This window comes from Tachyglossus aculeatus, chromosome Y2 (genome assembly GCF_015852505.1).
Source record: "Tachyglossus aculeatus isolate mTacAcu1 chromosome Y2, mTacAcu1.pri, whole genome shotgun sequence".
NCBI lineage: Eukaryota > Metazoa > Chordata > Mammalia > Monotremata > Tachyglossidae > Tachyglossus > Tachyglossus aculeatus.
The window spans coordinates 927,882-951,531 of NC_052094.1; the positions used below are offsets into that span (position 1 = coordinate 927,882).

Below are 23,650 nucleotides of genomic sequence, written 5' to 3' on the forward strand. Positions count from 1 at the left end.
ACAGTGCCTGGCACCTGGTAAGCGCCTAACAAATACCATCATTATCATCAGGGCTTAGAACGGTGCTGGGCACATAGTAAGGGCTTAAAAAAGTCCCACCGTGATTATCAGCGCTTACAACAGTGAGAAGCAGCGTAGGACATTGCTTGGCACGTAGTAAGCGCTTGACAAAGACCATCCTCTCCCCCTTTTACACTGTGAGCCCAATGTTGGGTAGGGACTGTCTCTATTTGTTGCCAATTTGTACTTCCCAAGCGCTTAGTACAGTGCTCTGCACATAGTAAGCGCTCAATAAATACGATTGATGATGATGATGATGATGATGCTAAACAGCCAGATTCCGTGGGCCAGAGGGAGTTTACAGCCTGGGGGCAGGGGTGTGTCCACCCCCCCCAAAGTTGGGGTCGGCCTGGGGTGGGTAGGGGGGCGAGGCAGGGGGCTCCCCCGGGCCTGGGGGTGGGGCTTTGGCCTGTCCTGCCCCATCCCGGGGATTTTCCCCTGGCCCGGCCTCAAAAGGCAGCCCTCGGGCCGGGGAAATCCCGAGCTGCTCCGAGCACCAGGACCAGACAGGCCTCTCCTCCTCTCCCCCATCCAGCCAGCCAGCCATCCGTGCCCACCTCTCACCTTTAAGCGCTTAGTACAGTGCTCTGCACATAGTGAGCGCTCAATAAATACGATTGATGTTGATGATGACCTCTCCCCTTTGCCGCCCAGACATGCTCTGCCTTCGGCTGCTCCTCCTGGCCAGCGGTAAGTGCCCGTCCCAGCCGGACCCACCTCCCTTGGGCCTTTCCCCCTCTCTGCCCTGGCCCCCCGGACCCCCCCGATCCCTCGCCCCGAGAAGCAACGTGCCACCGTGGCAACTGCCCGGGCTTTGGAGTCAGAGGATGTGGCTTCTAACCCTGTCTGCTGTGTGACCTTGGGTAAGCCACTTGGCTTCTCTGGGCCTCAGATACCTCATCTGTCAAATGGGGATTAAGGACTGTTGTCCCACAAGGACAACCTGATTAGCTGGCATAATAAAAATAATGGCATTTATTAAGCGCTTACTATGTGCAAAGCACTGTTCTAAGCGCTGGGGGGATACAAGGTGATCAGGTTGCCCCACGTGGGGGCTCACAGTCAATCCCCATTTTACAGATGAGGTAACAGGCACAGAGAAGTTAAGTGACTTGCCCAAGGTCACACAGCCGGCAATTGGCGGAGCCAGGATTTGAACCCATGACCACTGACTCCAAAGCCCAGGCTCTTTCCATTGAGCCATGCTGCTTCAATGTAGCCACGCTGAGCTTAGAGCAGTTCCCTCTCTCCATCCCCCCACCACGTCTTATCTCCTTCCCTTCCCCACAGCACCTGTATATGTGTATATATGTTTGTACATATTTATTACTCTATTTATTTATTTATTTTACTTGTACATATTTATTCAATTTATTTTATTTTGTTAATATGTTTAGTTTTGTTCTCTGTCTCCCGCTTCTAGACTGTGAGCCCACTGTTGGGTAGGGACTGTCTCTATATGTTGCCATCTTGTACTTCCCAAGGGCTTAGTACAGTGCTCTACACACAGTAAGTGCTCAATAAATAAGATTGATTGATTGATTGCTTAATAATAATAATGATGGCATTTATTAAGCACTTACTATGTGCAAAGCACTGTTCTAAGCACTGGGGAGGTTACAAGGCGATCAAGCTGTCCCACGAGGAGCTCACAGTCTTAATACCTCATTTTACAGATGAGGTAACTGAGGCCCAGAGAAGTGAAGTGACTTGCCCAAATATTATTATTATTATTATCCCTTAATATTAATAATAATAATAATGGTATTTATTAAGCGCTTACTATGTGCAACGCACTATTCTAAGTGCTGGGGAGTTTACAAGGTGATCAGGTTGTCCCACGTCGGGCTCACAGTCTTCATCCCCATTTTACAGATGAGGTAACTGAGGCACAGAGAAGTTGTGTCTTGCCCAAAGTCACACAGCTGACAAGGGGCAGAGCCGAGATTTGAACCGATGACCTCTGACTCCAAAGCCTGTGCACTTCCCACTGAGCCACACTGCTTCTCACCTCCTTCCCTTCCACCATCCCTGCCTCCCCTCCTCTGGCCCTCCCTCTCTCCTTCCATGCCTTTCTCGTATCTATGTAGTAAAGCTTAACAAATACCATCATTATTATTATTATTAATGGAAAGAGGACGGGTTTAGTAATCAGAGGACATGGGCTCTAATCCATGCTTTGCTACTTGTCTGCGGGGTGACCTTGGGCAAGCCACTTCACTGCTCTGTGCCTCGGTAACCTCATCTGTAAAATGGGAATTAAGACTGTGAGCCCCATGTAGGACAATCTGATTACCTTGTATCTACCCCAGTGGTTAGAACAGTGGTTGGCGCATAGTAAGCACTTAACAAATACATTATTATTATTATCCCTTCTCAATCAATATCAATCATATTTATTGAGCGCTTACTGTGTGCAGAGCACTGTACTAAGCGCTTGGGAAGTAAAAGTTGGCAACATATAGAGACGGTCCCTACCCAACAGTGGGCTCACAGCCTAGGAGGGGGAGACAGAGAACAAAACCAAACATATTAACAAAATAAAATAAATAGAATAGATATGTACAAGTAAAATAAATAGAGTAATAAATATGTACAAACACATATACATATATACAGGTGCTGTGGGGAAGGGAAGGAGGTAAGGCGGGGGGGATGGAGGGGGGAGGAGGGGGAGAGGGAGGATGGGGCTCAGTCTGGGAGGGCCTCCTGGAGGAGGTGAGCTTTGAAGGGAGGAAGAGAGCTAGCTTCTCACCCTCCTTCCCTTCCGCCATCCCTGCCTCCCTTCCTCTGGCCCTCCCTCTCTCCTTCCATCCCTTCCTCCTGCCCTCCACCTCTCCATCTCCTCATCCATCCTTCACCCTGCCCTTCCCCTCTCCCTCTGTTCCTCCCTTCCCTCTGTTCCTCCCTCGGTCCATCCATCTGTCCATCCATCCCAGCTCACGGTGCCCTTCGGCTTTGCAGCCTGGGGTCTGGTCCGAACCGCCCAGCTGGAGTTGAGGACCAATACGGTAACGGTGACCTGCTCAGAAGATGCCCTGCTCATCTGTCCGGCCACTTGGGAGCCCCAGGCCCACCAACCCAGAGTCTTCTGGAGCAAGGTGAGGGATGAGCTCAAGATTCCCTCTACTTACCCAGCTTGGGGGGTAGGGGAAGATTCCAGAGTTTGGGGGTGTCGGGAAAGAGACGGCAAGGTGTCCGTTTGATGGCTCTCCTTCCCCGGGACCAAGACAACCCAAATTATTGGTCCTGGGTGCCCCTCTGGGGAGGCAGTGTCTATCCTTTATTGCTGTATTGTCAATTGCATTTGCTGGTGTAGTGTAGTTTCCCGAGAGCTTAGTACAGTGCTCGGCACACAGTAAGCGCTCAATTAATACGATTGAACAAACGAATGAATGAATGAATATCCTTCTTCAGAATGATGGGTTTCTGTGCCCCGGACTGATGTTGGGTTCCTGGGTTATCAGAAATAGTGGCAGATTTGGAATGTAGAAGCTGGCATAATTGTCACCCCTCCGCCCTCGACTCCTCATTCCTGCTTTGCCCTCCTTATTGAAGGGGAAGCAAGGGAAGAGGATGGTGAGAGATGGAGATGATGACAGGGAGGGCCAGGAACCAGAAAAAGAAGGGAGGAGGAAGAGGGGGAAAAGCTGAGGGCACTGAGAGGGGATTAAGCTTTATTATCATTATTATTATTATTCTCTTAAAGTTGTTTTCAGTAATAACTATCGAGACAGTGAGGAATAAAACCTCTTTTATTTCTAATGATCCCTCTGATAGTTTTGTTCTTGATATGGCTGTATTTTCTCCCTTGATTGCTTAAAGTCAAATAAAATAAGTGGTGCTAAAGGAATGGATGTAGAATTATACAGGAACACCCACCTCCCCCGCTGCCAATAAAAATATATTCATTCACACCCACCCTTCCTAAAGATGTATCAAACCCCAACACAGACATCCCCAAGGGAACAATAAAAATTTATGAAATTTGAAACTATAAAGTTCAAGCTGTTTTTAAGACTACTACTTTCTGCAAAAGGTTGCTGTAAATGATGTAGTTGAAGTCCCTCCTTAATCTTGGCTTTTTACTTAACTTTCACTTGATTCTGTAACTGTGCAGTCAGTGGGTGATTGCTTTTCTAGATATATCGCTGGTATGATTTCTCACAGTAAACGGACATTCCTCTCCTCTTCGATCTGTGGGAAACTTATTTTTTAACAAAAATGTTTTTCAACTTTGTGGTGTCCTTCATTGGCCCTGGGTGTGAGGGAATTCATCTATTAAATGATTTTCCTGTCAGTAATAATTCTGTGAGATCAATTGAATTACTGCCATGAAGCAGAAAATGGTGTTTTAGGAGCAAAAAAGTTCTCCTGGGAAAAACATCAGTTTTACTTTGTGCAAACCTCCGAGTAGTTTTGATTCACCATCTTCTGGTAAACTGTACAAACGAAGCAGAAAGGCAGCTCTAAAATAAGCCATTTAAAACAAATATCCAGGCTTGTCATTTCATTATCAATGCAATCAGAAACTCTTTTGAAATATCATTTTTTGCCCAGAACAAAGAGAATCGACACACTTATTAGTTCTTAACTGTTAAATGCTTGGGTCATATTCTCTCAGCTCCTGGCCCGGTCCTGAAAATTAAAGCAATGGATACTTTCGCTCTTAAGCACTGTCCAGTTGCCAGATGCCAAAAATCACGGGATGCCTCTTTAGGGAGAGCCTTTTTGTAGAGAGCTCAAAGCACTTTGCAGACAAAATTCAATTCATTCGTACATCATTTCTCTGGATGGAGAAGGGGGAGCTACAGAGAGGCCCAGTTGTAGTAATGGTACCTATTATCCTGTCCCTTATGAGCCTCACGGTCTAGGTAGGAAGGAGTAGGACTTAATCCCCATTTTATAGAGGTGGAGACAAATTAAGTGATTTGCCCAAAGTCACACAGCAGACAAGAGGCAGAGGTAGAATTAGAACTCAGGGCCTCTGGCTCTCTGGCCCATGCTCTTTCCACAAGTCCATGCTGCTCTTTTTGTGGAGTCAATTGCCTTAGACCATCTTTATAACCATGACCAAACACCTTGCATAAGATAACTTGACCGACAGAAAGAGCTGCCATTTTGCCATTCTGTATGCCAGATGAATTTGAAGTTGATTGAGGGTTACTGAGTTCTGTAGGTGTTATTTGTGAGTAAACGGCATCAAGTATGGCAAGCAGCGAACGTGTCAGCCCAACAACTGACAGGATACTGCAGATCTCTCATTCATCTTTTCAGTCACCCACAGAGATACACACACACACCCTCCCCCTCTAGATGAATTTCAACACTTGTGGTGTTTTCTGTGTTTAGAAAGGGCATCTATCTACCTACCTACCTATGTATCTCTCAGTGCATGAATATAAAAGTGAATAATAATTACAGTCATAACTAGGATGAGCCAATGCCCTTAGAGAGTTAAGGGAAATACACTTTATTTCTCTTTAAGGTCTTCCAGGCTGAAGCTGACACAAAACGAAAGAGGATCTAGAAACAGCCGTTTGCCATGTTATCATACGTGGGTGTAATGACTGAGGTCAGAGGAGAGATGCATCACAGAACAAGTGACCTTTGTGTATGAGATCTGTGGGAAGGGAGAAAGGGGAAACTGGAGGCTGAAGTAAAATAGCTTAAGAAGAGACAAATCTAGCCATAAATAGAAGAGGAGGCCAACATGGCAGAATCCCCAGAGGATTGATTCTGGAGTTTTTGAATGATGGCAGTCTATAGGACCTAAGAGCTTTGTACAGCTGGCAACAAGTTCACACACACACAATCAGCTTATGCCACTGATGTGGACTTCTTTGGCTCAAAGAAGTTGGAGTCTTGCCAGCCCTGGGGTGAGGGCAATTGAATAAGACGAGAACGGCGATGCAGACAGGTGCTGGTCTTCTCTGAGTTTGAAAGGTAGAAGCTGAGGGATCAGCACGGGGGTGAAGAAAAAAAAAAGAAACCTAGGAAAGGATGTGAGATCGCGTAGAGAAGGTTGGTGGGGGAGAGGTGATGATTTTTGTGAATTTTTTATTTAATGGTATTATGTGCCTAGAACTGTTCTAAGCACTGGGGTGGACTCAAGTTTATCAGGTGGGACACGATCCCTCTCCCGCATGGGGCTCACAATCTGAATTGGAGGGAGGAGGATTTAATCTTCATTGTACAGATGAGGTAACAGACACAGAGAAGTGAAGTGACTTGCCCCAAATCTCTCAGGAAGCAATTGGCAGAGCTGGGATTAGAACCCAGGTCCTTGGACTCCCAGGGCCGTGCTCTTTCTTTCTTTCCAATCAGAAAAATCTCTGAAAGAGGTGCTTTGAGAAGCAGTATTTAGGGTGGGCAGAGGGTAGGAGCTGAGAGGTTAGAAAAGAGATGATCAAACTGAGTGTCGGAGTTAGGATGAACTGGGAGTTGTACGATATCATGGAATTCCTTTCTGTTCTGCTGGTCACATGACTGCTAGAAATCAATCAATCAATCAATCAATCGTATTTATTGAGCGCTTACTATGTGCAGAGCACTGTACTAAGCGCTTGGGAAGTACAAATTGGCAACACATAGAGACAGTCCCTACCCAACAGTGGGCTCACAGTCTAAAAGGGGGAGACAGAGAACAGAACCAAACATACCAACAAAATAAAATAAATAGGATAGAAATGTACAAGTGAAATAAATAAATAAATAAATAAATAGAGTAATAAATATGTACAACCATGTATACATATATACAGGTGCTGTGGGGAAGGGAAGGAGGTAAGATAGGGGTATGGAGAGGGGGACGAGGGGGAGAGGAAGGAAGGGGCTCAGTCTGGGAAGGCCTCCTGGAGGAGGTGAGCTCTCAGCAGGGCCTTGAAGAGAGGAAGAGAGCTAGCTTGGCGGAGGGGCAGAGGGAGGGCATTCCAGGCCCGGGGGATGACGTGGGCCGGGGGTCGACGGCGGGACAGGCGAGAACGAGGTACAGTGAGGAGATTAGCGGTAGAGGAGCGAAGATTGCGGGCTGGGCAGTAGAAGGAGAGAAGGGAGGTGAGGTAGGAGAGGGCGAGGTGATGGAGAGCCTTGAAGCCCAGGGTGAGGAGTTTCTGCCTGATGCGCACATTGATTGGTAGCCACTGGAGATTTTTGAGGAGGGGAGTAACATGCCCAGAGTGTTTCTGGACAAACATAATCTGGGCAGCAGCATGAAGTATGGATTGAAGTGGAGAGAGACACGAGGATGGGAGATCAGAGAGAAGGCTGGTGCAGTAGTCCAGACGGGATAGGATGAGAGCTTGAATGAACAGGGTAGCAGTTTGGATGGAGAGGAAAGTTTGGATGGAGAGGAACATTTAGGGACATTTAGAAATGTCTAAATATTCATGAAAAATGAGAAAGCAGTGGTTAAGTTCAACCTAAACTCAGCCCAGCGCTAATCTCTTAGCCTGACTTCATTCCAAAGAGAAGTCAAAGAAGTCAAATTCCAAAGAGAAGCAACGTGGCTCAGTGGAAAGAGCCCGGGCTTTGGAGTCAGGGGTCATGGGTTTGAATTGTCGGCCAACTGTCGGCTGTGTTACTTTGGGCAAGTCACTTAACGTCTCTGGGCCTCAGTTCCCTCATCTGTTAAATGGGGATGAAGACTCTGAGCCCCCCGTGGGGCAACCTGATCTCCTTGTAACCTCCCCAGCGCTTAGAACAGTGCTTTGCACATAGCAAGTGCTTAATAAATGCCATTATTATTATTATTATTCCAAAGACCGGGGATCCAGTGTGTTTGCTCCGATACCCCCGAGGCTTGAAGAATGATGACTCTGTCAATCACTGGTATTTACTGAGCAGGGCACTATATGACCAGTTGGGGGAGTAAAATAGAGTTGGAAGACATGACTCCTACCCAAAACTTGACTGAGAAGGGGTTAGGGAATGGGGGAGGGAAGGACAGAAGGTAAAGAAAAGGCCACTGGAGTGGAAGAGTCTGGGGGAAAAGTCCATCACCCACCCTATCCTGATCTCCACCCGGTCCAACATCATTGGCCGCAGGGGAGCCAAGCTGATTTTGGTTTGGGAAAAGTGGAGTGTAGTGTGTGTTTCCTCCACCTACCCGCCCTTCCACTGAGCCAAGACCTGGGCAATGATGTCAGTCATCCCCTGCCAAGAACTTGAACTTGTTCCAAGAACTTCTCAACGTGGATTCCCAGTGCTTTACACGAGTCAGAGTTCCATGCTTTCTGCCGTGGTTTTCTAGGTCCTCAGCAAAGTAAGAATGGGGATTAGTTATGGTATTTAATTTAACGCTTACTATGTGTGAGGTGCTGTGCTAAAAGCTGGACCAGATAATCAGATCAGAGACACTCCCCATCCCACAATTTCAGAGGTAGAAAGAGCTGGTGTTTTAACCTCAATTTACAGAGGAGAGTCCTGGGGCACAGAGAGGTTAAGTGACTTGTCCAAGGTCACACAAACCTGTCAGTGACACAGCTGGGACTAACACCCTCCTCTCCTGACCCCCTCAGTTCTCTGCTCTTTCAAAATGTCACTTACAGCAAGAGAGGGAGAGCAGTGAGGAGAGTTAGCTGTGTAGGATTGGGTTTTAGCTCCTGCATGGATAATTCCAAATGGAGAGGTTAGTTCATCTCCACATCAGTAATGAATGTGAAATCATAACAAAAAGAACAGGAAGTTCAGAGGCTGTAAGCTTACGCAAGATTTATTTTTTTACTTCCACCTCTAATTACCTCTCCTAAAACGGGAAGGCTTCATGGGGAGCAGAACTGATGAAAAGGTTAAATGACCTCAGAAATCATTCCTTCTACCCAATCATCTGCAGACACAACTCCACCTGTCCTTTGGGGATGATATTGAAAATCCCACCAAGTCTCAGTTCCAGGGAGATTTTGGAAATACTTTAATCCCACAAGCTCTAGTCCTATGAGAGAGGTCATGTTAGCCATATCTTTATCTGATTTCTAGACTGTGAGCCCGTTGTTGGGTAGGAGCCATCTCTATATGTTGCCGACTTGTACTTCCCAAGCACTTAGTACAGTGCTCTGCACACAGTAAGCGCTCAATAAATATGACAATGAATGAATGAATGATTTTGGGGACTGAAGGGCAGAACTCACTATAGTTCTAAGAAGGTTGGAAATCTACAGTCGGAATTGGACTGTTATACCCTGGCTGAATCAGAATTGGGTCTGGGACTCATTTGTGGGATGCTGCTACCTCTCAAGCAATCAGTACAGTGCCCTGCACACAGTAAGTGCTCAATAAATACCAATGAATGAATGAATGAAATGTAGTCCTTGATGAGCAGCATTACCTAGTAGAAAGAGAACAGGCTTGGGAGTCAGAGGATCTGGGTTCTAACCCCTGCTCTGCCACCAACCAGCTGTGAGACCTCGAGCTAGTCACCTAACTTCTCTGGACCTCAGTTTCCTCAACTGCAAAATGGGGATTCAATATCTGTTCTCCTTCCTTGCAAACCCAGAGACCACATATGGGATAGGGACTGTGCCTGACCTGATTATCTTGTATCTACATCGGCATTTAGTACAGATCCTGGCACATAATGAGAACTTAACAAATACTACAATTATTATTATTGTTTTTTCTGAATCAGTAACGGTTATATCGGCAATGAGAAAATTTACCATAGGACCGTGGGCTGAAGACCATCATGTCGATTCAAATAAACCACCTTTAAATTGAAATGCTTCCCGTCAACTTCGAGCTTGTTAATTAACATGCTAGCAATTGAGTAATGGCAGTAAGACCTTCTCTATGGGCTGGAAATCATCAGTCTCTTCCCCAGGTGGAGAATGGGGTAGTAACAGGATGGATCCTGATCAGTTCAAAACTCGTGATACATGCACTGGAATTTCTGTTAAACCAATCAATATTTCTGCTGCATCCCCATAGTAGAGTCATTTAAAGAATCTTAAAATCAACCATGTCTTTAAGTGACTGTAAATCCAGTTTGCTCATTAGATCCAGTGCATTTCAAAGAGGGAAAGGATTTTTCTAAGAAAGCTAGTCTTAGAAAAAATATATTAATGTCAATATATCCCCCTCTTGTTATGACATCAGCCTTGGAGCCAAATCATTTTGTATGTAATAAGGAGTCGGGTTTTTTTATGATGAATGGGAATTATATTGGCGGTTTAATGGATTTAGAAGCTCAGAAAGATTGGTACTAATACACAAAAAATGCTATAAAAAAGTAATTTGTTAAGACTGGAACACACTAGCTACACTTAATATTTTTAAGTATATTTTGCTAAATTGCCATCCTATTTCTTTCTTCTCTTAACTGACCTGGGTTATAGAAATCTCTTATCTTGGACTAGTTTTTTTTATTTTTGATTAAAATTGTACTCACAGTACAGTTTGAAACAGTTGCCATACTGTAAGCTCCTTTCAGGCAGGGAATGTGTTGACCAACTCTTGTACTGTACTCTTCCAAGTGCTTAGTACAGAGGTCTGCACATAGTAAGCACTCAATAAATACCATTGATTGATATTGGATTTTTTAAAAAACAAAAACCCAAAAACCAGAAGGCAAATCTGGACTTGGGCAAAGTGGCTAACTTGCTGTATGGCTAACACACTCTACATGTTTCAATCATTTTTGAGTGATTTGATTATGATGTTTATTGAGCATGCTGCTATGCACTGGGGAGGAATAAATTATTCAACCCAGCTCATGAATATCTGTGGGCAGAGCTGATCTGTTCAACCTACTGGTATCTATTGATTGATACTTTTGCACTAGTAAGCGCTCAATAAGTATGATTGAATGAATGAGTGAATGAGTGCTTACCGTGGATGAGTACTGTTCTAGGTGATTGGAAGAGTGCAAGGCAAGAATAAGGCAAGATTCCTGCTCTCAAGGAGCTAGAACCTAGAGGGGAGCAGCGGAAGAAAAAGAGATAAGTCTGGGACAAAAATAGTGCTAGATATGGACATCCTGGAAACAGAATCATCAGTCAGTGAATGGTATATATTGAGCCCTTACTGTGTGTAGAGCAGTGTACTAATAATAATATTGATGATGGTATTTGTTAAGCACTTACTATGTGCAAAGTTCTAAGCACTGGGGGGTTACAAGGTGATCAGGTTGTCGCACAGTCTTAATCCCCATTTTACAGATGAGGTAACTGAGGCACAGAGAAGTGAAGTGACTTGCCCAAAGTCATACAGCTGACAATTGGCAGAGCTGGGATTTGAACCCATGACCTCTGACTCCAAAGCCTGAGCTCTTTCCACTGTGCCACTCTCAGTGTACTAAGAGCTAAGGAGAGTACAAAACAGCTGAGTTGGTAGACAGGTTCCTTGCCCACAGTGATGGAGAAGCAGCATGGCCTAGTGGATAGAGCACGGTCCTGGGAGTAAGAAGGATCTGGGTTCTGATTCCAGCTCTGTCACTTCTCTGCTGTGTGACTTTGGGCAAAGCACTTAACTCCTCTGTACCTCAGTTACCTCATATATAAAATGGGGATTAAGACTGTGAGCCCCATAGATTGTATCCAACATGAATCCTCTGGGTCTACCCCAGCACTTAGAACAGTGCCTGGCACATAGTAAGTGCTGTACAGATACCATACAAAAAATAATCCTCATTATGAATGTTCAGTTAGTGCTGAAATAATCCATGCTTTCATTACATGATTTGGGTATAACATCATGGAAGAATTACGACTGTTCTTCCCAAAATGTAAATCAGTTTGGGATTACAGTGGGGCCTAGTGCAGGGAGGATGGATCTGGGGGTCCAGGGACCTGGGTTCTAATCCCAATTCCTTGCCAAGTGACTTTGGGTAAGGCACAACTTCTCTGTGCCTCCATAACCTCATCTGTAAAATGGGGGTTAAAACTGTGAGTCCCACTTGGGACATGGACTGTGTCCAATCTGGTTAGCTTGTACTTACCCCCAACACATAGTACAGTGCCTGGCCCATAGTAAGTGTTTAAAAACAATATAAAACAAAACAAAAAACCCACGATCCATCAGGTGGCCTAAGGTGATTTGCGGTGACCAGAGGTATGGTGTCAGTTGAAATGTGACAATGTTTTCCAGCCTCTGCCTCATCCTTACTTAAGTGCACCGTGGAGTACTTGGAGTTTCTTGATGTTTTTGAAAAATTACAATCTTTAATTCAGGAAAATAATGAGTGGCAAGAGGGGAAAACATTCAGCCAGTAGTGGACATAATAATAATTTCAGAATTTGAATAAAATACATCAGCCATAGTGGCATCTTCAAAATCTTACCTGTTCATTCCCTATTGAATCAATGGTTACCATGGCACGGTTTTCTTCATGACCACAATCTGCATTACAGGAGAAAAAGGTGTATATATTGTGTGGCTCAATGGAAAGAGCCCAGACTTTGGAGTCGGAGGTCATGGGTTCAAATCCAGGCTCCACCAATTGTCAGCTGTGTGAACTTGGGCAAGGCACTTAACTTCTCTGTGCCTCAGTTACCTCATCTGTAAAATGGGGATTAAGACTGTGAGCCCCCCATGGGGAAATCTGATCACCTTGTAACCTCCCCAGTGCTTAGAACAGTGCTTTGCACATAGTAAGCGCTTAATAATGCCATCATCATTATTATTATTACTGTGTGTGATCCACAATCAATTAGTGCCTTGGCTTGGGCTTTTTAGAAAACTTTCTTTCTGAATGTGCTTTTGAACACTTCTCATCGACAGCGTTTGTCTGGGAATGAGCCTGCAGGATCTTTCTGTTGTAAATACATCCCAAAGAGGCATTGAGCCACCTTTGGATTCCTGCACATTTGAAAGGGTTATTCCTCTTGCTGGCAGCTGGCCAGTTGAATTTTCAAGTGAAATCACATAGTAGAGAACTAGGGATCGCCTGTGGACTTGTTCTGAACCCAATCCACTGTAGCCCTCTGTGCTTCTCCACCTGTTGTGACTTGCACAATGGGCACAGTGGCAATGATCGCCACACCCAGAATCTAGGAAAGGAAAATTAGCATTTCTGAATAAGAATGACTGTATTATTTTCCAGGACCCCCTTTTGGAGCTTGAAACACAAAAAGAAAATTGCCATAATTAAGAACTCAAATGTTGTAATGAAAGCGCTCTGCTTCCGCAGAAGGAGTTTTGTGGAGGAGAAAGGTTAGGATGAGTGAATAAGAGGAAATTGGGATCAGGATGATAAAATAAGAACCTGAAAGCTAGTGGGAAACTATCTGATGTTTCCCCTATAAGACCATGAGCGATATCCTTACAGGGTCTAACCACTGATATACCCAGCTCAAGATTCTGTATAGGTGGCAGCAACAGTGGGATGACAATCTAGCATCCCTAGGTTTCCCCTCCATTCATTCATTCATTCAATCATATTTATTGAGCACTTACTGTGTGCAGAGAACTGTACTAAGTGCTTGGGAAGTACAAGTCGGCAACCTGTAGAGATGGTCCCTGCCCAACAACAGGCTCACAGTCTAGAAGGGGGAGACAGACAACAAAACAAAACATGTAGACAGGTGTCAAAATCATCAGAACAAATAGAATTAAAGCTATATACACAGCATAAACAAAATAAATAGTAAACATGTACAAGTAAAATAAATAGAGTAATAAAGCTGTACAAATAAATATACAGGTGCTGTGGGGAGTGGAAGGAGGCGGGGGGATGGGGAGGACGAAAGGAAAAAGGGGGATCAGTTTGGGAAGGCCTCCTGAAGGAGGTGAGCTCTCAGTAGGGCTTTGAATGGAGGAAGAGAGCTAGCTTGGTGGATGTGTGGATGGAGGGCATTCCAGGCCAGGGGAAGGACGTGGGCCAGGGCTCGAAGGTGAGACAGATGAGAATGAGGTACAGTGAGGAGGTTAGTGGCATCCAAGAATTTAACCAAGCCGCTTTGATACATATTGATCATTTTTCAGCCCACAAACTTCAAGTGAGACAAAGACAACTTACCAAGCTTCAGTACCACCCTGCCTTTTTCTGGAACATATGCAGTTTCTCTGACATAGTGCTTTTCTGATCCCAAAGGTCATTTCTTCTAATGGGTGAAAGGCCTCAACACCAAAAGTGCATTATTTCTGCTTTTGTCCTCCCTTCTTGTCTTCCGTCCTGTCCCCTCCCCAAACCTTGGCCACTAGCAGAAAAATAAGAAGTAACAGAGAAGAGAGTGAACTATTACGTAGGTTGGATTCTGAACTTCAAAGTCTGGAACACTATAGATCTTGGATTGTTAGACAGAAATTATTGATGTCGGAGGGTCACGTGCATTAAAGAATGTGGATCTTGTTTCACTCTGAAGCACTGTGTGATTTAAGACCTTTACAGTCATGTCTTCTCAAGAATCTAGCTCAGTATCTCTTCTGCTCACTTGAAATCTACCAGGCAGAGAGAAGATTTAGAGGGATTGTTCTCTGCTCATGGAGTTTATATTTCATATCATTTCACGAGCCTTAAATTCACGAGGGCAAGTGCTTCCAAAATCACTGAAGATTCTTGTTTCAGTAATTTCCAGTAATGGATGAGGTAGTGAGTCAATTTTTATGTAAGTGGGCCCAAGAGTTTTTATTTCTGGTAATATCAGATGACTTTACAATCTGCCTTTTGAAGTTGGGAGTGGGCAGTGAGGTGGGGGAATGACAGAAACTGAGGCAGGAATCTCATGGACATGGCCTCCCTCCCACAGCCATGGTTGTTTGTCTCTTCTGACCCAGTAGTACTGGGTGGATATTGCTTGAATGAAATCAGGCCAAAGATAGTTGGGCCAGAATGCACTTGGAGGTTAATTAAGAAAGAAGAAACAAGATGGAGGGTCAACATGGGTCAGGTAACCACCTACTGCATCTTGCAAAGATACCCGCTACTTGCAGCATTCGGATTAATTAGTTGGAAACTGGCAGCAGCTGAACAGCTGTAGACTCACCTGGAGAAGCCTGGTCCTGAAATAGCACTGGATTATCCTGGGAACTCGACCTGCTAAATGTTCTGTGCAGCATTCTGTGGTTTAATTAGAAGAGATAGGGCAAAGTGAGTGCTAATGTTTATGTGGGTTTGAGAGGCAGTTACACTTCTGCCTTCAGTTTACCTATTCTTCTTCGTTGACCCTTCCTCTTTATTATCCCTTCATAGCTGGATATTAGTGGCAATATTTACAGAATTCTTACCAGTACAATCCAGTCCTTAGGCTGTGAGCCCCATGTGGGCAGGCCCTGGGTTATATTGTATCTTCCCCAGTAATGATGATGATGATGATGATGACGGCATTTATTATGCACTTACTATGTGCAAAGCACTGTTCAAAGCTCTGGGGAGGTTACAAGGTGATCAGGTTGTCCCATGGGAGACTCACAGTCTTCATTCCCATTTTACAGATGAGGTAACTGAGGCATAGAGAAGTTAAGTGACTTGCCCAAAGTCACACAGCTGACAAGTGGTGGAGCCGGGATTTGAACCCATGACCTCTGACTCCAAAGCCCATGCTCTTTCCACTGAGCCACGCTGCTTCTCAGTACTGAGCACAGCACTTGGCACATACTAAGTGCTTAACAAAGCACCAATTTTCATTGTTAATATGACTGGTTTCAGCCTTTGGAAAGGCACAACAGAAGCACATTCATATATTCAATCATATTAATGGAGTGTTTACTATATAAAAAGCACTTGACATGTCCCCTTCCCAAAAGGAGTTTCCATTCACACACCTGCAATGGTTTCTCCATAATTTAGGAAGGACAACTTTTACTCTCAGAAGAAGGCCAAGAAGGTGAATTTGCTTAGATAGAATACATTTGAAAGGGGAAAGGTCATTTGATGCAAAGAGTGATGTTGGAGAGTGTACCACCAGATATCTCTCTCCCCTAAGAGAGAGAGGCTAGGGGTTGGAATACCAGTACAGTAGTTGAGTAGGAAAGTGGGAGATTTGGTTTTCTCCATTGGTCTCTCCCGCAAACAAACAAGCAAATTAAGAAGTAAGGGAGCAAGTGGTAATGGAAAGAAATGGTCTGTTCCCCTCTCTGAGACTGATCTCATCTAGTCCCTCTTGAATTCCATGCCTGCTGGTCTTTTTCCTAAACAGCCTATAGGCTGCTTCCTGGAAGCCAGATAGTTTGTTTTAGAGGAATTTAAATGATAGCCACCGTGAAATAGACAATCAGACAGTTAGAATTTAGGTCAAAAGGCTTGGTGGAAGATATGGCCTTACTCCCCTTTTAAACTGTAAGTCTCTCCTTCTAGCCTGTCGATTTCTTAATAATAATAATGATAGCATTTATTAAGCGCTTACTATGTGTAAAGCACTATTCTAAGCACTGAGGAGGTTACAAGGTGATCAGGTTGTCCCACGGGGGGCTCACAGTCTTCATCCCCATTTTACGGAAGAGGGAACTGAGGCACAGAGAAGTTGCGGGAAGGGAATGTGTCTACCGACTCTGTTGTACTGTACTCTCCCTAGTGCTTAGCACAGTGCTCTGCACTCAGCAAGCACTCAATATATACCACTGATCGATTGGTGGGAAGGTGTGCGAGGTGTCCTGCAGACCATTTGTTTGGAACCAAATGCGTGAACAGATGCCTTTTGTGGATCAGGTCAAAGGGAGAGAGTTTTCAGAGCTGCAATAATTTTCACTGGTAGAAGCCTGGCACATTTTGTTAACATACTTTCTGGGGGCTACAAAAGTGATCCCCTATCCAGCAGGGTAAAAATAAATATCTAGAATGGAATCTTTAAACAGGTCCGTGAAATGCAATAAGGCTCTCCTTGTGGCTCCTTTAAGCCCAAGTAAATCTGAGAGAATTTTATACTTCCATTACAAGGAACAGTAATAGTAAGGAGCTAAAATGTTCCTTTGTTTGAATTACAATGGACTATTTCTCATTGCGCTTTTGGCTTTATGCACAGTCATAGCAAATCAAGAAATTAAATACAGGGATTATAGAGCATTGAGGCCTAGTCAACTGAGAGCCATGAAAAATTATCCAGGCCTCAGCAGTTTCTAAATTCACTGTCATTAAGGGGTTGGGTTTATTTTTAACACTTTTATCCTCAGATACTATTTTGTGCACTGCTTCAGACCACTTTAGTGGACAGTAAACCTTTAAAATTGGAGGGTTGGGGTTGATTTTGTTCTCACTCAGTGAAATGCGCTACTCTTTCACAGCTCCACAAGAACAGGGAAGAGTTGATCGAAGACCTGAATCTTTATGAACAATCCACTTCCTTTAAAGAAATAAATGGGTTGTACAATGTGTCCGGTGACAGCCTGCATTCTCTGAAAATCAGAAACACTTCAAGCTGGAGCACTGGAATGTTCAGATGCACTCTGTGGTCCCCAGAGGGGGAGCAGAACACAACTGGTACTGTTTTCCTCAAAGTGATAGGTATGACGCTTTGACTTGCTTGCTGTTTTACACATCCCTACATCCTTTATTTCTTGAGGTTTATATAGCTTTACATTGAGGACTCCAGGTGCTGAGGGGATGGTGCATACGGCTGGAAAGTTGAATTTGAGTGGGGTAGCGGGCCAGACAATACTTCTTCATGTGTGGGAGGGCTACAAAAAAAAAGAAAAAGAAAAATAATCTTTGACCAACAGCTGTGTGCCATGCATAAGCAGATTGTTGTTACAGGAAGCAAAACTTTCCTGGTTTCTGAAATGGGCCCTTTTTCTCATTTGGAGCCTGCAGGGCATCTGAACAGGTTTACTTGTGGATCCAAAACTAAAATAGCTCATTGTCTGGGAAGAAATCTGCAAACTTCTTGGGCTATTGTACCATGTAATCCTACCCTAGTGTCCAGGGGCCAGGCACGAACACAATTCAGAGAATAATTCAGTAGCAACAGATATTCTCTGAATCCACCACGTGTGCTTCCAACAAGTTGGGCATGGATATAGGCCTTCTCCTCCCCTCCATATCTTGTGCAGTCACATCATCATCATCGTCAGGATTATTATTAGTAGTAGTAGTCTTAATGTAATGGATTAAGTTCATGCTATGTGCCGAAAAGCACGGTAGACACACGGGTTAAACACAGTCACCATCCCACCTGAGGATTCAATACCTCCTGTCCCACCTACTTCACACTGTGAGCCCCATGAGGGACAGGACTTTATCCGACTTGCACCTACTCCAGCGTTTAGAACAGTGTTTGACACATAGTAAGTACTTAACAAGTACTTAAAGCAGCGTGAAACAACATGGCTCATTGGAAAGAGCATGGGCTTTGGAGTCAGAGGTCATGGGTTTAAATCCCCACTCCAACAATTGTCAGCTGTGTGACTTTGGGCAAGTCACTTCACTTCTCTGTGCCTCAGGTACCTCATCTGTAAAATGGGGATTAAGAATGTGACCTTGTAACCTCCCCAGCGCTTAGAACAGTGCTTTGCATGTAAATGCCATTATTATTATTATTAGGTACCAACAAACAAACCAACCTCAGGATCACAATCAAAAAGGGAAGTGAGTATGTGTCTCTCAATCCCATTTTACAAAAGAGGAATCTGAGTCACAGAGAGATTAAGTGACTTGTCCAAAGTCACACAGCAGGCCCATGGTAGAGATGGGATTAGAACATGAGTCTCCTTATTCTGAGTCCCAGGCTCTTTCCATATAATTTGATGAGAACCATCCATTCAAGGATGTTAGTAATAGTAATGATAATTATGGTATTTGTTCGATACCCTCTGTGCCAAGCACTGTTCTAAGCACTGGAGTAGTTACAAGGTAATCAGGTTGCCCCACATGGGGCTCACAGTCTGAATCCCCATTTACAGATGAGGTAACTGAGGCAGAGAGAAGTTAAGTGGCTTGCCCAAGGTCACACAGCAGACAAGCGGTGGAAGCGGAATTAGAACCCACATCCTCTGACTCCCAAGCCTGCGCTCTTTCCACTAAGCCACGCATCATCATCCTCATGTAAAACTAATTCCAGAAATGTCAGAGAAGCAGAGTTTCTCATTAAGAATAATGTACTTGGGAGGGGAATACAGTTGTTTAACAATGCATAGAAAAATTCCATTCAGCTGCTTAATAAATACAATTTCTTTATTTTTTTAAGGTTGCCCTAAAGAACAAAAAGACATGTTTGAAAAGCATAAAGCGGAACTCTTGCTATTGTTTTTTCTTGGGGTTTTCTACATATGGCTCATCATCTTTACCTGTGTAAGTGGACTTGGCTTTCGCCATTTATTATTTGATTTTTTTTAAAGAGGGAATGTTTTGGAGGCCCTGGTCAAATTCCAGTTTGGGGGCACATGGAATGAGTTTATGACTAGGCAGAAACTGCTTATTACCATTTTCAGTCTAAAACAGGGTACATTCATGTACGCTGGGTGTGCAATTAAGTTTGTACTTCCCTTGGAAGATAGGCAGGTAGTAAAATGAAGGAAAATAATCACTCTTTACTCTCACCAGCGTAAATTGCCCCTCGCCCTAGCAACGGGGTGAGGGGCTGTCGCAGAGCCAGCAAATTCAATTTCCAACCTCATTCTACAGCCCCCAAATAGTCCTGCCTCCCCCTACACCCTTCCACTTCTTCCTTTCCTGGCAGCCACACAAACCCACTAATGACCAAACCCTAGCACAGGCAGAAAGGGTTGGTGCTCGCTGCGGGAGGAGGGCATGGGGGGGCGAGAAGGGGGCACGGGCAAGGGGACTCTGATCCTCCAGAGGACGTCCAGGCCGGCCTCTGCAGTTGTGGAAGGAGAGGGATCAGCGCTTCCTGTTGACGCAGAGGCTTATGGGCTTGGAGAAGCAGCATGGCTCAGTGGAAGGAGCCCGGACCTTGGAGTCAGAGATCATGGGTTCAAACCCCGGCTCTGCCACTTGTCAGCTGTGTGACTTTGGGCAATTCACTTAATTTCCCTGTGCCTCAGTTCCCTAATCTGTAAAATGGGGATTAAGACTGTGAGCCCCCCGTGGGACAACCTGATCACCTTGTAACTTCCCCAGAGCTTAGAACAGTGCTTTGCACATAGTAAGCACTTAATAAGTGCCATCATTATTATTATTATGGGATAGGCTAATGGGCGTATTTTGGAGACACAGCAGTCCTTCTTTTGCAACACTTGGTGTATCTAGGGAGGAGCTGGAACTTTTGCTCCGATACACTCATTCTTCTGTCGCCAAACCACAAGCTCTCTCCCGAACTGTCCCCGTGGGGCTGAGGCTGGTTGCCCTGATCCATCGGCATTCCAAGCCAACCTGGCACTTTCCCACTTGGAAGTCTTATTCGGCCCACCAGAGCAGGACACTGAATGCCTATTTTCATGCAGGCTTTAACCTGCTGGACAAAACTACTGACCGTCACCCATCCAGTAGCAGCAGCCTGGGGAGAAAAGGGTCTTGGGAAGGAATAGTTCCCCGTTCTTTATTTCTACCAAATAGGAAGTTGCAGAGGGCTACAGCCCTGCCCTGGCCAGCCTGGTCTGTGGGTCTCATGGGTTTGGAGTTCCTGGGACAGGGCAGGGTTGGCTTAGGTAGCCGCTGACCTCTGACAGCCTCCTGTTTTTCTCAGGGGACTAACACAAAGCTGGAAGTGACCCAGTACTCACTCCCATGGGCACTGCCATGCATGGGCAACTCTTTGGATTTCTAATTCCAGCAGACTTTTGGGGAATTCCATAGACATGGGGGCAACCTTTGGAAGTGAGACCACAAGTGGATAGGGCATGAGCCTGGGACTCAGAAGAACTTGGGTTCTAATCCCGGCCCCGCCACTCGTCTGTTGTGTGATCTTGGGCAAGTGCTTTCACTTCACTTCACTGGGCCTTTTACCTCATCTGTAAAATGGGGCTTAAGACCGTGAGCACCATCTGGGACAGGGACTATGTCCAAATGGATTAGCTTAGAACAGTGCTCAGCGCTTAGAACAGTGCTCAGCGCTTAGAACAGTGCTCAGCGCTTAGAACAGTGCTCTGCACATAGTAAGCGCTTAACAAATGCCATTATTATTATTATTATTATTATTATTATTATCATTATTATTATTAGCTTGCATATCCCCAGCACTTAGTATAATGCCCGGCACATAGTACATCATAACAAATATAAAAAAAAAAAAAGACGTGGCTAGATCTGGTTTGTCCAGGGGACATTTTTGACCTAACCAATATCTCTCTGCTATCCTCTGGACTGTAAGCTTGTTCTGGGCAGGGAATGTGTCTACCAACTCTGTTGTACTCTCCCCAGTGGATAGTACAGTGGTCCATACACAGAAAACGCTCAATAAATACCATCAACTGATTGACTGATTATCATTTTTTTGTCATTTTTCAAACCGTTCTCCTTTCTCCCTCCTTTTCTTTTTTTAGAAATTTGCCAAGATGTACAGCACATTGGGGAAACATGACTTACGCTACTCCTTTCCTGTAGTCTTGTCCCAAGAGAAGAAGGGTGGTCAGCATCTGAAGTCAGCTACGCTTCCAAAGATGGACTTGGTCTGAATCCTGCTGAAAACGTGGAAGCCAGACAAGGCATCGGATTGAGGAGGACTATGGGGTCCAAAGATGGAGTCAGACAGGCCACAGTACTCTGGTGATTGGCAACGCTGCTATGACTCTTTTTTATAACTGGGGCTCCTGGGTAGAGAGACTGTAAATGACGGTCAAGAATACAGGTCACTCCTTTGTCAACTCCCATCATCCACAGATCTGGACTGGGGTTCAAGTGCTGCTGAAATCCCCACACACTGGGACAAATTACAACTCTACCTGGAAGCGGCATGGCCTAATGGAAAGGGCACAAGACTGGAAGTCAGGAGACCCTATCTCTTGTCTGCTCTGTGACCCTGGGCAAGTCACTTAACTTCTCTGGCCTCAGTTTCCTCATTCATAAAACGAAGGTTCAATACCTGCTCTGCCTCTGCCTTAGACTGTGAACCCATGAGGGGCTGAGTATGATCCTATTGTATTCTATCTATCCTGGAGCTTATCATAGAATTTGGAACAGAATAAGCCCTCAACAAATACCACAGTTATTATTATTATTATTATTTTGATCATCACTGGTAAGGTGGCGAGTCAGAGACTCAGGAGTCAGAGGCACTGTGAAAATTCTCCTCTTGGGGAGGGTGAATATAAATTCTTTCGGCTCTTCTTTCACTCATTCAGCAGTCCCCTAAATGAGCAGCTCTTGGGCCGTTCTCTGGTGAAAAATGAATACATAGTGCTTACCACCTTCAGAGCCTTCATTCTGATTCTGGAGAGCAGTCAACCCCTCCTTGAAAATGCTGGATTTCAGTGGGCCAGCCCAGATGTTTTCTGTCTGGCAGTGATTGACATGCCAAGCTGTGAGATGGTGGGAAAGATCCAGTAAATAACTCCCTGGTGAGAAGGCCCTGCCATTACTGAAGAGTATTATTTGTTCAGAGGAATAGCAGGTCGATAACCATTTCCCAACAGTGCCTTTTCACTGGGGAAGGACATTCATAAGGAATCAGTGGAGAATAATGCAACATTAGGAGAAAATGTATTTTTTTTAAAGATTGATTTGTTGGAGAATTATGTGAGTAAGTGTTGTGTGTTCTAACCTGTGTCCTGAATTAGACATCCCCACTCCCCGAAAGACACCCTGAACAAAGCAGTTCCTAAAGGAAGAGAACCCACAACTGGGAGCTGTTTTTTAGTGGTTTATGGTGTCAGCTGTGAATGTGAAAAAGGGGATTTTGGGGGCCCCATTCTGTGAATGAAAGAAGAAAGACCTTCTCCTTCGAAGCCTGGCCCCTTGGTCCCAGGAGTGATCTACTTAGGCTATCTATGTGGAAGTAACAAGAAAAATTGAGTTTCAAGAACCCCCATCCCAAATTCTATTCTGAGGAATGAACTGGATGGGCCAACATCTACTCCTGAGACCTGGAGAATGTCTCACTTCCCTCGAGTGCTGGATACTATCAGAACAAGGCGTGGATACTGTTGAATATGCTAGAGAATCGTCCCACCAGATGACAGATATTATGGCCCGGGAGATTGCGGGGGACTGTTTTGGGTCACCATTTGGTTCATCCCCTTTATGCTTCGAGAAGGGTTCACTGCCCTACCTGAGAGCAAGAAAGGTGTTGCTTGGAGCCATATTAACTGCGAGGAGAAGCCTCCTGGAAGAAATTGCCTCTTTTGGGTCTTGGCACAACTTATTAAAGATGGGAGGACAGGGATTTGTGAGTTGGAGTGAGGATGGATTTTGTGTTTTAAACCATTAAGAAAACATTTTGTGTCAACATCTCTCTTCATCCACAGGTATTATTTCCTCTACCCATACTCTATTTTAATGTCTGTCTCCCCCCTATAGATCGTAAGCTCCCTGTGGGCAGGGATCGCATCTATCGACTCTGTTGTGTTGTACTTTCCTAAGCACTTTGTACAGTGCTCTGCACACAGTAAGCACTCAATAAATATAACTGATCAATTAACTATTTGATCGATTGACTGGCCAAGCATCCAGGCAGCTGGGGGAAGAGACAATCAGAACAGGCTTTTCCCCGTTTCTTAGAAAATGCCAGAATTCACAGGGCTCTGCCTGTATAGGTGAGGAAAATGGCCTAGTGGCAGGGCCAGGATTAGAATTCAGGTCCTCCAACTCGCAGGCCCATGGTCTTTCCATTAG

General features: G+C 44.8%; 1 protein-coding gene across 1 annotated transcript; it reads left to right on the top strand.

Annotated features, from left to right (window-relative positions):
* Positions 1 to 678: 678 nt before the first annotated feature.
* On the top strand, positions 679 to 21,629 carry CD83 (CD83 molecule). The gene is made up of 5 exons (XM_038768107.1): positions 679 to 750; positions 3,025 to 3,161; positions 17,212 to 17,431; positions 19,110 to 19,213; positions 21,364 to 21,629. The coding sequence occupies exons 1-5, from the start codon at positions 681 to 683 to the stop codon at positions 21,493 to 21,495; spliced, it is 663 nt and encodes a 220-aa protein (XP_038624035.1). The 5' UTR covers positions 679 to 680; the 3' UTR covers positions 21,496 to 21,629.
* Positions 21,630 to 23,650: the final 2,021 nt, after the last annotated feature.

What these genes read in the sequence shown, in the direction of transcription:
- CD83 (XM_038768107.1), top strand. Translation starts at nt 681, where the DNA reads ATGTTGATGATGACCTCTCCCCTTTGCCGCCCAGACATGCTCTGCCTT. An exon ending in CCAGAGTCTTCTGGAGCAAG is followed by an intron (nt 3,162 to 17,211) that starts GTGAGGGATGAG and finishes ACTCTTTCACAG; the next exon opens with CTCCACAAGAACAGGGAAGA. An exon ending in TGTTTTCCTCAAAGTGATAG is followed by an intron (nt 17,432 to 19,109) that starts GTATGACGCTTT and finishes TATTTTTTTAAG; the next exon opens with GTTGCCCTAAAGAACAAAAA.